The sequence below is a fragment of the Artibeus jamaicensis genome, unplaced genomic scaffold (genome assembly GCF_021234435.1).
Source record: "Artibeus jamaicensis isolate MK-2021 breed Jamaican fruit bat unplaced genomic scaffold, CSHL_Jam_final contig_490, whole genome shotgun sequence".
NCBI lineage: Eukaryota > Metazoa > Chordata > Mammalia > Chiroptera > Phyllostomidae > Artibeus > Artibeus jamaicensis.
The window spans coordinates 13086354-13099902 of NW_026521861.1; the positions used below are offsets into that span (position 1 = coordinate 13086354).

Consider the following 13549-nt stretch of genomic DNA (forward strand, 5'->3'; position numbering starts at 1 on the left):
ACTTGTCTGAAGCACGTTCCCTTCTCCCTGGTTGTGCTCTAAATGTTGCTAACTTGTGTGTGTTTTTTCTTTCACTGTTGGGTAAAATACACAGATAGTATTTCTGCCAGAAATTGCCCCTGTGGACTCTGTCTTAATAGCCATCGCCTTTCCATGGAGGTTGTGTTTGCATGCCAGCTCTGCTGCCCCCAAACGGGGCCGGGGGCAGGGGGTTACCTAGGAACAGAGTCCAGTGCTTTTGTCGCTAACCCCACACTCAGTTCAAACACCTCGCACTTGACAAACGAAGACATCTCTGAAGACAAAACTCTCCACACGAGGAGCTCTCCGTGCTTGGGATGGGTGCACATCTGTGTGTATCTTACACCCCCGAACTAGAAAGCACAGGTGGTTTCGTGGCCAACCTCATGCAGGCGTAAGCGCGCCTCACTGTTCTTTGCACAGCCAGGCAACTCCCCCGTGCTCCCTGCCCTGAGTGCCCTTCGCCCCGATGCCCTCCTCTTTCTCACTTTTTGTTTTTCTTGTTATTTGTATCCTTGTGGTTCTCCTTCAGTCCTTTTTGGAACAGGAGTCAATGTAAGTGAATAAACACCTGCATGGACAGACAAGTATTCTTAAAGGAACTAAATGCTCCATTATTTCTATCATAGTACCTATCACCGTACCTAACAGGTGATTGACGGCCATGCGACACACAGGCTGACGCAACTGCCCCTTCCGTAAGGGGACCGAGGCCACAGCAGGGGAGGAACAGGGATGAACACAGCCCCACACCTACAGATGACGTAATGCCTAGCTGCTCTGTATGTTCAGATTCCCTGCTAAAACCAAGTGCTCATTTGCTTTTCCCAAAACTTATACAAATTGCTGTCTAGTGACTATGGGAGAGTTGGAGAGTTGGCTCGGTTTAGAGTGTTGATATATTCTCCACGTTTTTACCCAACACACGGAGGACCTCTCCTTTTGAAGAGTCCTAACAGGGAAATGTAACGGTCTTATGGTACAGCGAGGCCTTAACCTCAGAGCAGTGACTTAAAGCCAGCTCAGGGGCCAAGTCCCTCAGGGCCCGGGGCAGGGAGCCCTGGGTCTCACTCCCTGCTGGGAAAGCGCTGTTGTTTGTGGTCGCAGCTGCCTCTCCTGCGCTCAGAGCATCTGGAAGGAAAATCCATTTTAAAGGCAGGAGAGGCAGACTGGCTGCTCACACAGCCTTTGCAGGTATACGTGTGTGCACACACACACGGGAGGTCCTAGGAGAGTACCCCCTGGAACTGGGGCACAAATTACAATGAACTGAATGAAACCAGAGGGAAAAAATGAGCAACTAAGTAAGGAGCAACGTTAAATTAACGGAGGAGGTAATTCACGACCTCAGCAAGATCAGCACTTTCATTTCAACACAGAGCACAGCCTACTCGCCTGTACCTCACTCGAGGAGTGGGGTCACCAGTGAGCAGGTAGCATTTTAATTTAAAAATTTTTAAGTGATAAAAAGTACTGTTCCTGTTTTCTCTGTTACATAATACATGATGGACATAGAACATACACATCATATGTAAGATATGAGCTATGAACGAGATGAGAAAAACTAGCGATACCCTGTTTTCAGAGACGACAGCCCTTGACTGAGGATGGCCAGGTGATCCTCCAAGGTCAGTGCTGATGACGGACAGGCACCCACTCTCTTGCTCACGACTTATTCCATGTAAGTGAGAGTCGCTCCAGGATAAAAGTGATGGGACATGTCAAATGTGCAGTGCACTCAGAAAAATGATCCAAACTGTTTTTTCAAGATTTTGCTACCTGGAATACCAACCTAAAAATGTTCTGGAAAGATAACTAACAACGAGTCCTACCTGTACCACTCCATTTCCAACGCCTCGCTGGTAACTAAAAGTGGGGAAGGAAGGAGGACTTACTGGTGAGCAGCCAGAAATGGAACACCCGTCCTTTTACCCAGCCCAAACAGGCGGGGCAGTTAGAGCCTGGGGACCCCTGCCGACCCCCGTCTCCACAGGACTGCTGACGCCGGGTGAGGGTGGGAGACCAGCTCAGACGTGGAAGTGCCAGAGTTTTCAATAAATTCGTGTTCTTTCAGTAGAAGGGAGGCATTATCTTTTTCTTTAACAGCAAGAACACAAATCTCCTTCCCCTCACTCTGGCTATAAAAACACATCAACGTGAGTGACGTGACTCTGCAGCAGATGTGACATAATTCATATTTCTAAAACAGAAGGCAGAATAAACAATTTTTAAAGAGAGAACAAGACTATAAAGATGGCAGTCCCTTCCAACTTGAAAATAGTGTAAGTAGAGGGTCTACAATTTTACACCAAGGGCTAAGAACGCACCTGGGAGATACAAGCACTGGTCTCCCCAGGCCTCCAGGTCCCAGCCTGCTTGTTGACTACGGCACCCCAGCAAGGGCAAAACTGCCCAAAAACTGATGTGAAAGAGGGGGAAACTGTAGGCAGAAAAAGGCAAGTGAAATCCTACATCAGACACCCTGGTAGCAGATTAGTTTTCAATGACGCGGTCACGGCAGAAGAAAGCACGCCACTCAGAGAAGAACACCGGCTGCGCGTCACTAACCCGGCCCGGCTTCGCTAACACCCGTCCCCGCGTGGCTCACTGCTCAGCCTGGAAACGTTGGTGCTCTTTCAACAGCACTAGTCTGTTCAGTGCGTGATGAAACGGAGTAAGAGCACACATCCTGTATCCCTAAAGGTGCGCGATGCATCTCAGTGGACTGAGGACGGACACCGGAAGGGGGAGGGCACAAAGAAACGGAGTAAAATTCCTCAAAATAAACCATTTTGTGGATGATTAAAAACCACTAAAGTTGGGTCATCAAGGAACATGTGAAGGACACACAGACAAAGCCAAAGGGAATAGGATCGAGGGTGGAGGGTGGGAGGTGGGGGTGGGTGCGGGGAGAGGCAGGGGTGAGGGGGAAACGGAGACAACTGTACTCGAACAACAATAAACAAAGTTGCTCAAGTTATCGACGCTCACATAATTTTTTTTAAAAGGAATGCTGAATTTGGGGGCCTAAACCAAAAATGTCAATAACCACAAGTGGCCTTTCATGAGCTACTGTTAGTGTTTTTGTTTTTTTTTAATAAGTGTGGTGAGGAGAGTTCAAATCACAGCATAACAAAAACTTGTTTAAGTGAATTAATGCAGTTGGTAGGTAGAGTATCATACAGCAGTATTATTCAGTTAGGGAAAGTTACAGTTGAAAACATTACATTTTAATTTCCCAGGAGTAAACTGGCAGCTGTCAAACCGTCATGGGGAGAACATGGAAACAGTCAAGCATAACGAACCTACAAAAAGATAATTATCTCCAAATTTAGGAAGTACATTCACCTGCCTACCCACCTCTTTAAGCCTATGCTTAGCACACGTGCAAAAATAAGTACAATACAACTACTGCAATTATTACTATCATTTTCTTTTGCCCTTCGCCAAGAAACACCTGACAGCTACATGCTGAGCTCTGCTAACAAAACTAAACCTTTCACTTTCTTTAATAGTAAAATTACCATTACTGAATCACTGTCATAAAAAAATGCATTCAAGCACATTACCACTTATTTTAAATAAACGTCAATTTTGAAACAATCGACTTTGCAATGCTGCGTAAGTTGTTTTTTTCTTAAATCCCTGATTACATTTCTATTTATTCACTGTGGTAGACTAAAACATTGTACTTTTGGAGACTAACTACCACTTAATTTCTTACCAAAAACAAAACAAAACAAAACCTAACAACAAACCCGTGTCATGTAGAACAGCTGTGAAGAGAGAAAATAAGCCCTGTGAGAAAATACGGTGCTCACGCCACATTAGTACATGAGGAAACACTGAACTAACTGGACACACAGTGCAATGCACTCTCCTGGAATCAAGCACTGGACTGTCACCTCGGTGCTGCGTTCAGGCCAGCAGAGCACGCCCACCAGAGCCCCCCGGAGGCTCTGGACCAGTCAGCAGCAGGTAGTTTTCATCCCACAGGTAAGAACATGTGCACCGACTATGGGACTACTGGTTTGAGGCCAGCCTCTGAATTTTAAGTTTATCTCGGTATATCCTAGACAGTAATGTGTCTGCCACAGCGCTTTGCAATGCCCATGCTAATGCAGTTTCTCCATCAAGAGGATCAGATCCAAAAAAAAAAAAAAAAAAAGCTTATTTGGGGGCTTTTAAGATCATCTTAAGATATTCATCCTGTTTATCCAATTATCCACAGCACTGCAAACTTTCAGCATTACATTTCAATAGTGGTATGCACATTAACTAAAAAAATAGTAACATCTGAAGTGTCTGTAACCTTCTAAAAAAAAGTCACACTTAATACAGTAATTAGAAAAAAACCTTATCCCTAGAAATATTTCAGAAAACTACATAGCATGTGCAATTCGCTAAACAGCTTACTTATTTGTATAGGTGAACTACTTATAAAAGTGACGTCAGGAAAGAACCTCTATTCTGAATACAGAGATAAGAACAGAAAGTCTTGAGCCCTCGCCAGTACACAGAAGCCACTCCGGTGCGTACTGGAGAGGGCTTCACAATGTGCCAGCCTCCTGGGTTACGGGTCAGCAGTTGGAGCTGTCTGCGTCTCTTAGTTTTCCAGCGCTGTCTTCTTTGTGTTCTGGTTTTGTTTCGCCTTCATCATCCTCACGCTGAGTTGGATCTTGTGCAGCAACCTGGTCTTTGGTTTGGGGTTCACATGTAGAAACAGGATCTAAAACTACAACCGGTTTAGCTTGTTTCTCACTGTCGACGTGCTGTCTCCTCCATCCAGTGCTACTGGGAGGCCTAGGGGATGAGCAGTTAAAAAAAAAATTAAAAGCAGAGAGAGAAAACACTTCTTTCGTGTTCCTGAATTCAGACGAACAAAAAACCCAGAACGTTCTCAGTCTAAGCAACATGCACAAAGTGGTCTTTGAGGGGCCAGCCATTTAAAAAACTGAAGCTATTAGATTACATATTAGGAGCACAAGGCCAGAAAAAAGAAGGCGGAAAAAGAGCAACTCACGATAGGAGTGTTAAAAAGCCAAATGCACCTACCTGCTTAATGACATGCTCCTTGCAGGCAGTGCCAAGCTCACGGACATGGCAGACCTCCCCAGTGCCTGAGCCCGGACTCCTGTCCCGCCTTCACTTAGCTGGCAGGGGCCAGTTAACCCCCTGCCTCGCGTCCCTGGGCACATGTGGTTGCAGCTTAGCCCTGAGGGGACTGCCTAGATGAGGGAAGCACCTCCCCCCTCACTGCTGATGGACAACCGAGGCAGGAGGAGAAATCTGGTCAGAAATGGGGGTGAGGGGAGGAACAAGGGCTGGTGGGAGAACCCAGAGAACCAGCTAAAATGCTAAGTTACCGTAAACTTTTTCTAAAAAGAATCATGTTTCTGGAGAAATCGCTGACCGAACTGCAGATGCTATTTCTTTTCCCACCGAGGCTTTCCCTTACTCTCTTCTGATGCAGAAGCTACTGCTTCGCAAGCTGAGGGGGTGGCAACTTCCTCGTGAAAGGGGATGTCCTGAAACACGCTTGCTGTGCATTAGGGAACAAGGCAGTCGGCACCCCCTCCTCTCCGAATTGTGGTCAGGAGCCACCACCCGAAGGTACTGGGCTGCTGACCACCTGGTGCCTGAGGGCTCAGGGGTGGGAAGTGGGCAGGGCAGGGGCCGTTCAGACCTATCTGGTCTTCTCGGTAAATGCTGGGATGTCCACCATGAGCCAGCAACCCGCCCCCCCCCGCCCACCTCTGGATGCCAGGCTCTGCCCACGGTTCTACCAGCCCCTAACCTAGAGGTGATTTCTACTACTACTCCCTGACTCTTGGAGCAGGTCAGATCTGCAGGTCAGACACTCTTGTACCACTACTCAATACTCCCCACCGTCCCTTGTTGGACTTACTACAGTTATAAGTAAATACTGTGCAAGAACAGTGCATGCAGCCCCGAAACCAGACTGTTCAGCTTTGTTTGCAGGTATACGCCAGCTGGAACCTAGCACAGACCCATTTGTGAAATTAGCAAATGAGCGAATACTGATTAAGTGTGTGAAAGGCTCGTGAGGAATGGGCAGGAACCAAGGCTTTGGTGTGAGTAGGTCGGGAAGTCTCTCTTACATGACAAGAACAACAGGACAAATGAGCAACTACTAAGAGGAAACAGCCTGCACGGCCACCACAGGTACGAAACCCTCAGCCCCAATGACCACAGCTGGGTTGCTGTCCGACCAGTGCTATGAGATTCATCCGAATCGGGAAAGCCACTCCATCCGGCTATCAGGTTATGCTGCGCGTGACATGCTCACATGGCTAAGTGATGGGAGCAGAACTCTGTCTTCCTTGCAGGTGGTAAAGCAAAAGGGGGACCAGGCTAGGCTGCTGTGAGGACAGATTCTCGATTTGGCGATGCCCTTGTCATTAGAAATCACCAAGACACTGCTCATCTACCTTGGCTGAGGGTCCACTTCTCGAGACGTCTGTTACTCTACTTTGGGAATCAGAATGGGCTATAGTTTCCCTAGTTTGAGTTCCTCCGAACCAGGCAACACCTGAAAGACCTTACCTATCGGGGTGTAGTCAGAGAAGCCCACCCCTGCAACTGACAGAGGGATTAATGACAGGAGTTAGACCTCAGGCAGCGGAGGGAGCTATTAGGCGGGCTGTTTCAGTTTGTTGCCTCTGCATCTGATGCTGGGCGTGAAGTTAGCAGTTCTGGCAGACTGAAAAGTGGCTAGAGGCTGCAGACAAGCCAGTGCTCTCTCAGAGTCTCCACATCCAATAGGCAGATCACCTGCGGGATAAGCCAGGGTCCTTCCTCTTGGAAATGCACATGCACCTGGCCTAGGACCGGAGAAGCCAGAGAAACCGAGGGCCAGCTGCTGCCACATGCCAATTAGGTGACAACATGCATGAACTGGAACAGCATGAACCTTCAGGTTATTAAAATAAAAGGCTATTACTATGTGACTTCTGCCTTCTCAATCTCATGCAAATTTCTCATGCGTTTTCCCTAACGGAGAAGCAAAAATGGACCAGGGAATTCTAGGAAGTGAAGCTCCAGCCTAGCTAGGTAGTTACAGTCAAAGCCACAAAGCCTGCAGCTCAGGCCACCAGTTTGTCTGCACCATCCTGGGTCTGAGCTCACTGTATAGAAGCCAGCCAACCTGCTCTAAGCATGCAAAGGAGTATTTATCTCATTCTAGAGGAGCAAATTCCATCAACCCATACCGACCTTTACCACTTCTGCAGAACTAGTGTGGATGTTTCCATGCCCATGTGTGTCTGCAGGTGAAGGGGTGCTGAACACGTCCTAAGAAAGCTTTCCTCATCAGTTGGAGGCCAAACACTTCCAGGAAGTGCTCTCGGGGCTTCACAACAGCAACAAATGAATGCTGATTGAACTGAGAACTCGGAAACCTCACATTGTCAGGCTGAAATTGTCCTGGAATTGGCTCAGTCCAAAGAATTCTTCCTCTTTCTTGAAGTAAGCTTCTCAACTCAGATTAATCTACTATTAAATCACTTGAGGCTGCAGTTGAAGAGCTCCTTTGTTGGTCGGCACTGAACTTGGCCCAGTGGGTGATTTCTTGGAATCTGCGCACTGCGAGTGACAGTAATGAGCTTCTCAAGGTTGGTGAGCACTGCCTTGGGTTAAGACTAAAAGGGACCAAGGTGACCATCTGGCCCAACCTATCCTTTTACAGATGAGTTAAATGACATTTGGACTGGGGAAAGGTCTGGCCTAAGCTCATGGCTCAGCAGCGGCAGAGCCTCAGTGACAATCAGGAGCTCCGACACCGTGCGCCTGCTTTTCCACAGCACCGTGCTGTTTGCCAAAGGCATCTTCCCCTAAAAAAGGATGATGCCACAGGCTAATTTTGGCAGGTTTAGTAATTTCTTCCTGAATCCCTGATTTTGGAGGCATCTTTCAGATATGCAGACATAAAGACCATCCCTTCAAGCTACCCATTTTATTTTATTTTAATTTTTTATTTTTTCCCCTCCGTGACCTGTAGCAGGGGTTCCTCCTGGGTTGACATCGGGTCCATTCCTGGTTCCCATGAGCAGCAGCCCAGGGTACCCTCTGGAATGAGGAGCCTTCCTCCTAGGCTTCATTCCAGCTCCATTCCCTGCTACGGGAAGGGCAAGAGAGCCCCATCAGTAACACAGGGACCCAGGCTCCTGCTCTCGGCAACCGCAGTGGTAGCTTTTAGGAGGTTAAATCTAAAGCTTCTCTCCCAAGGTCAAAATTCCAGGCACTCAAATGCAACAATCTAATAGGAGTCCAACAGGCACAGTATTCTGGTCAATTTTTCTACTTGAATTCTTCAGCTAAAGGCAATGACCACAAACAAGGAATTAAAATTCAGCACTCAGGAAAAGTACAGCAGACCTCCTGGATTCTGCAAAATCTCCAAGGAACCTTGGATTTTACAGGTGAGATACAGTAAGACTAACATCATGAGATGGTCAAGGTGACAGGGATCTCTGATCCCTTTTCATTTGTCAAATGAAGACATTAAAGACGTGTGTGAAATAATGTCCTAGGGCGTATAACTTGTTAATAGCAGACACCAGGACTAAAACCGTGGAGTCTTTGATTTCCTGTCCAATGTTTTTTTCTTACCACCACGTACCAGTAGTCATTTATAATCTATTCAAATAGATATTCTCACAGGTCATTTTAGATCATCTGTCCAAGGGCTATTTCAAGACAAAGAGAAAAGGCGTAAACAAAAATAACAGCTAGGAGACAATACGCCAGTGTATGCTACTCTATGAAGAAGCCTGGCTGTGCAGGCACGAGCCGGGTGCCCTTTCGAAAGGGCAGCGACATCTCCCCAACAGCAAGAGGGCCAGAGCGTGGGCCCGGGACAGGTGAGGCCAACAGAAAGGAAGACCGGACTCTGAACTATACTGGTACCAAAAGAATCGTAACAATCGCAAACAGTACTGCCAAAGCTGAACTTTCTGAAGGACTCGGTGATTTCTCAGACTGTATTGTATGGAGAAAATGTAGCATTCTAATTTTCCCAAAAGCACATCATTGTTTGCATTCAATGAAATTCCTTTCAAAATCAACTTTCCATGTTCTGATTATGTTCAACAACATTCTAGCTAACGTTGTGGCTGCGATTCAAATTAACTAATGCCCCAAAGAGCCCTAATCGACGTGGTTCTGAGCTCAATTGAATGCAATCAAAGCTCATGAAATGAGGGGGAAATGCTTATTTCATGCAAATTCCACATATCGCTCAAGCTTAATTTTACTGATAATATAAAGGTGGGACATTTTGAACATTACAGTGAATGAAACTTTTAAGCGGTGAGAGTTATTTTATAAAATGCTACCTCTGAAAAGCTGATTGCCAAACAGTATAAAAATGGCTTGAGGCATAAATGCCAAGTTCATTTCTATTTCACTTCTGAGGTAACTATCTTTCAAATCACAACAGCTGGACTATTTAACACAATCTGGTGAATCAAAGTGTAGTCCTTCCCCGGTCTCCCAGTGGGACGTCTGCATTAGTCGGTGGCAGCTGTCCAAGTGTGACGCACGGCCCGAGGGTCTGCACTCCGTTTCATTTACAACGAAAATGGGTAAGGCTGCAATCCCATTTACCACCTTCAAGGACAGAAAACGGAAGGATTCGAATTTGTCTTTATAAAGTAGTTTCCTGGGAAAACTCCAAAAAGGAAGTCCGCGCTCCATTTTCCCTTGTGTAAAAAAAAAGTCTTACTCCGCCGCCCCCGCCCCCAGCCCTTTCTCTGGTCACAACAGCAGCCAGCAGCGGTGGCTTCACTGCAGAGGTCATTTTTGTTGTTTTCCTCAGACCCCCTACTTTTCAGGAGATTTTAATAACACTTGTCCAAAATTTCCCCAAATAGACTTTCAAAGCATAAAAGGACATTTCCTGTATTATTACCAATGGTAATACTTTTAAATTGAATGCGGGCAGAACAAAGCTAATTTCTTTTGGCTTTGGGTACTTTTTAAAACTCCATTTGAGCTCCAAGAACAGATGAGTTTGTCCACGTGGGTCGGCTTCTGTGCAAGGGGGAAACCAGATGCAATTTCACGTTCTGACAAAGAACTGGGGAACGACAGGAGGCTGCCCTGGCTGAAGACCTGCAGCAGCCTCTGGACGGGCTCTGCCCCCAAGATGGACGAGCATTCCTTTCTAACGGGTGACAATGGTGGGCACGGCCCTCTGCATCCTCGTGGGGCGGTAATGGCAGCCCGGGCATCTCTGCGCAGGGTGACACGGCAGACCACGTGGCCAAGCCTGGTCCCAGGTCTTGATTCCTGTTGTGGAGGCTGGGCTGTGGACACTGACAGATGCTGACGACGACAATGGCCCACGCAGGTTCAGGGAATGGGGCCAGTCGCACCAGCAAAATCAATGCGGATGGTGCATGAACTCATTCAGTTTTAGGTCAGGCAAAGACTCTGAAACGTGTTAGAACACCTTGGGCACCACTTTCCAGGCTTTTTGTGATTTTGCACAACTTCCTGTCACTGTGAAAAATCCACTCGGATCCCAGCTATTGAAAGGGACCGTTGTGGAAGAGAAGTATTTTCAGAGACATGCAGTCTCCCACAAAATGACCACAGGCAACACGGGCTCCTCAGAAAAGGGGCTGTGCACCGAACGCTTGCCAGTTTCGTGCGAAGTTTTCAGAACAGCATTTTTAAGTCGGTAGAGATTTTTCTCTAAATTTCCTCTACTGCACACTTGAAGCTCTCTTTTGAGGTGGGAAGTCACAGAGAATTCGGTGTGCTGCTTCATAGAGTTATATGACAAGGTATGTTTCAAATGAAATGTGTAGATGAGGCATCAGGAGTTAGGTCAGTATGTCCTTGAGTCTGAAGTTGTATTTAAGTTTTAGTCAGCTACTTCTACTTGAATAAATACTCCACTGCATACAAACACAAGGGCACACACGCCCTGGAGAGGCTACTAAATGATGGTTTTTTTAATCTTAACAAAGCACCCAAAGCTACTTGCTTCTCCATGCAGAAGTGACAGATTTTACGCTGAGTCCCTTAACATCACAGGTACTTGCCACCGGAGGCACAGGGAAAAAGGCAATTAATTGCTGGAGAGAAATGAGACTTTCTCTGCAGCAGCATTTCAACACCAGGTGTGACGCAGCCTCCACAATTGACCTGGAAGACGCTGCTGTCCCTGCAGCAGCTCAGAACACGTGGGGGACAAAAGTGCCCGGCCAATCTTCCGGGCAGTCCACAGGCTAACTCCATGGGGGGTAGGAAGGAAAGACTAAGTGAGGGGGATCTCAACTTCCAGAACATCCAGTTGTCTGCTAATTTTGTTGTTAAAACCTAATGGTCCGTGTGCAGGCGCACGGGGAGCGGCTTTGTGGTCGCGCTTTGCCGCGCGGAGCCGTTTCCTGCGGTGTCAGTCCCCAATTCAGCAGCACTAAGATTACAGTTGAGAGCAGACAAAACCCTTTAATTGTGTAAGAGCACCAGATTAAGCGGTAACTTCCACACACTTCATCCTGCTAGCTAGTAGTCTCTTGTCAGAAACAAATGTCTACTAAGTACAGAGAAGGTGCCCTCCATTCTCCCCTCTGCACCGTGCACACACCCACGCACCCTCACGCACACTCACACAGAAAGGGGGCGGGGGGATGGGGAAGTGCTGGCGGTGGGACTGCTGAAAGGAAGCCCACCCTTTTCCACCGTGGGGGCTCAAAGAACTCCTCTGTTCTCTGATTGTGGAACCAAACTTCTCTCAAGGAACAGTTGAGTTACATGACCTGCCAAATGAGTTTCTAGCTGAGATCAATATTTGAGAGCATAATTTAAGCCGAGTTTCCCTAAAAGTAAGTTAAGAATCTCAACTGCTACTTGGTAACACGCATCAAAGGTGCAGATTTTCTAGCTCCAATCCGAAAGAGCAGTGCTTTCCAATTTCATTTTTCCACATTAGTTTCACACTGGAAATAATGGAGCAAAACTGAAGAGACCAGTCAGAGGTCAAACAGTGATGAAATCAATCTTACTTTTAATTCAAAACCCTCTGAAAGGCAATTCCATTATTTTCCTTCACAGAAATGTTTGACTAATCGCACTAACCCAGAGACAGCTAAAATTTCTCTTTTATCAGCTACCCTTGGTATTCAGTTAATGGCTCAAACGAGATGAACTCTACAAAAATAAATCTCTGTGGGGCCAAAAGTCACATGTATTTAGAGATACTATAACTAGAAATTAAATGCAAATTAAAACAAAAATGGTTTCATCGGAAACGGACAGTTTTCTATTGAAACTGACGCTCTGTAATTGCTACATGGTTTTTTGTTGTTTTCTAAATGCTTCCAGGGCACAATGTGACCTGTTTTGACCTCCCAAAGAAACAAACAAAAAGGGCAAGCTAGCTGCCTATCTGGCACTTAAAAGGGAAATTTAAAAGAGCGTGATAAAGCATAGAGTTCTGGGGAGGTCTGGGACCGAAGAGCAACGGGAGGAACTAAGGAAGTGGTGACCGGGTGAGTCTGTGGCAACTGTGGCTCAAAAGGCTCTTTGAGGATGATCAAGAGATGAGGACACAGCTACAAAATCACTCAAATCGCACCAATTACAGCGGAACCTGAGCTCACGTTCAAAGGGATTCTCACCTTTGGAACAAAGTTTCATAGAAGTACTATAACTGGATGGAGTGGGAGAATCATCTTTGAGGTTGGCTGCTTTATTTAGTTGAAACTGTCAGGGAGACATTCACCTTCCAGAAAGTAACCAATAAGAAAAGTGCCCCTGGATGAATAAAGCTCATTACTGACAAGGAGGGCTGCATCCAGATATTAAGAGTCAAAAGAGCCAGAGGGCAAGAAGGTAAGATGCTCTTGGACCTGCACCTGATTGTGATGCAGAACTCTTAAGATCTGCTCACCTCCTTCTCCACACTGAAGGCCCACTTGTCCTGTCCTATTTATAACAGAGATGTCCTAACATAAGATGACCCATGGACACTAAGGAACTGCCTGGTCATCAACCAAAGAAGGAGCCACCTCAGAGGTACAGCATAAAGTGAATACAACAATACAATTTATATATATGTTGGCTGTCAAATGTATGAAACAACAGGATTTGCAGTGATTCAGCTCTACATTATCGTATTATATCATCCAATGATAGAGTCAGATATTTTTGTAAAGGTGTTTGACTTCTGGGAAGAAACTATTCTTCAGTATTCTGAAATGTCATTAAATTAAAAAATGTGTAAATGAAATTTATGCCAAAGACCAAAGTAGCTCAGGCTGGTATTCTGACATGGTAATTTCCAAAGTTTACTTGTGAAGCATTGCCCCTTTGTTGGATGTCTGACATGAAAAACAGTAAAATAATTTCTGTCTGAGTACTCTTTAAATCTCTGTGTTAATTCAGACTGGCTCTCCTTTCAGAATTCTTTGTTTCCCTAGGAAACACTTCCTTCCCTTGGCAAGAGAAATTTTAGCTGCTCAGGTTAGCCTTAGGGAGAGGGAGGGAGATGGATGGC

At 46.2% G+C, this 13549-nt stretch overlaps 1 protein-coding gene across 2 annotated transcripts in view; it reads right to left on the bottom strand.

Annotated features, from left to right (window-relative positions):
- Positions 1-3091: 3091 nt before the first annotated feature.
- Positions 3092-13549, bottom strand: part of SHTN1 (shootin 1) — a 93395-nt gene continuing 82937 nt past the window's right edge. For both annotated transcript variants that reach the window (XM_037132847.2, XM_037132846.2), the window contains exon 17: positions 3092-4824. In XM_037132847.2, coding sequence (XP_036988742.2) covers positions 4602-4824 — 223 coding nt within the window. In that variant the 3' untranslated portion in view covers positions 3092-4601. The remainder of the gene's footprint in view (positions 4825-13549) is intronic.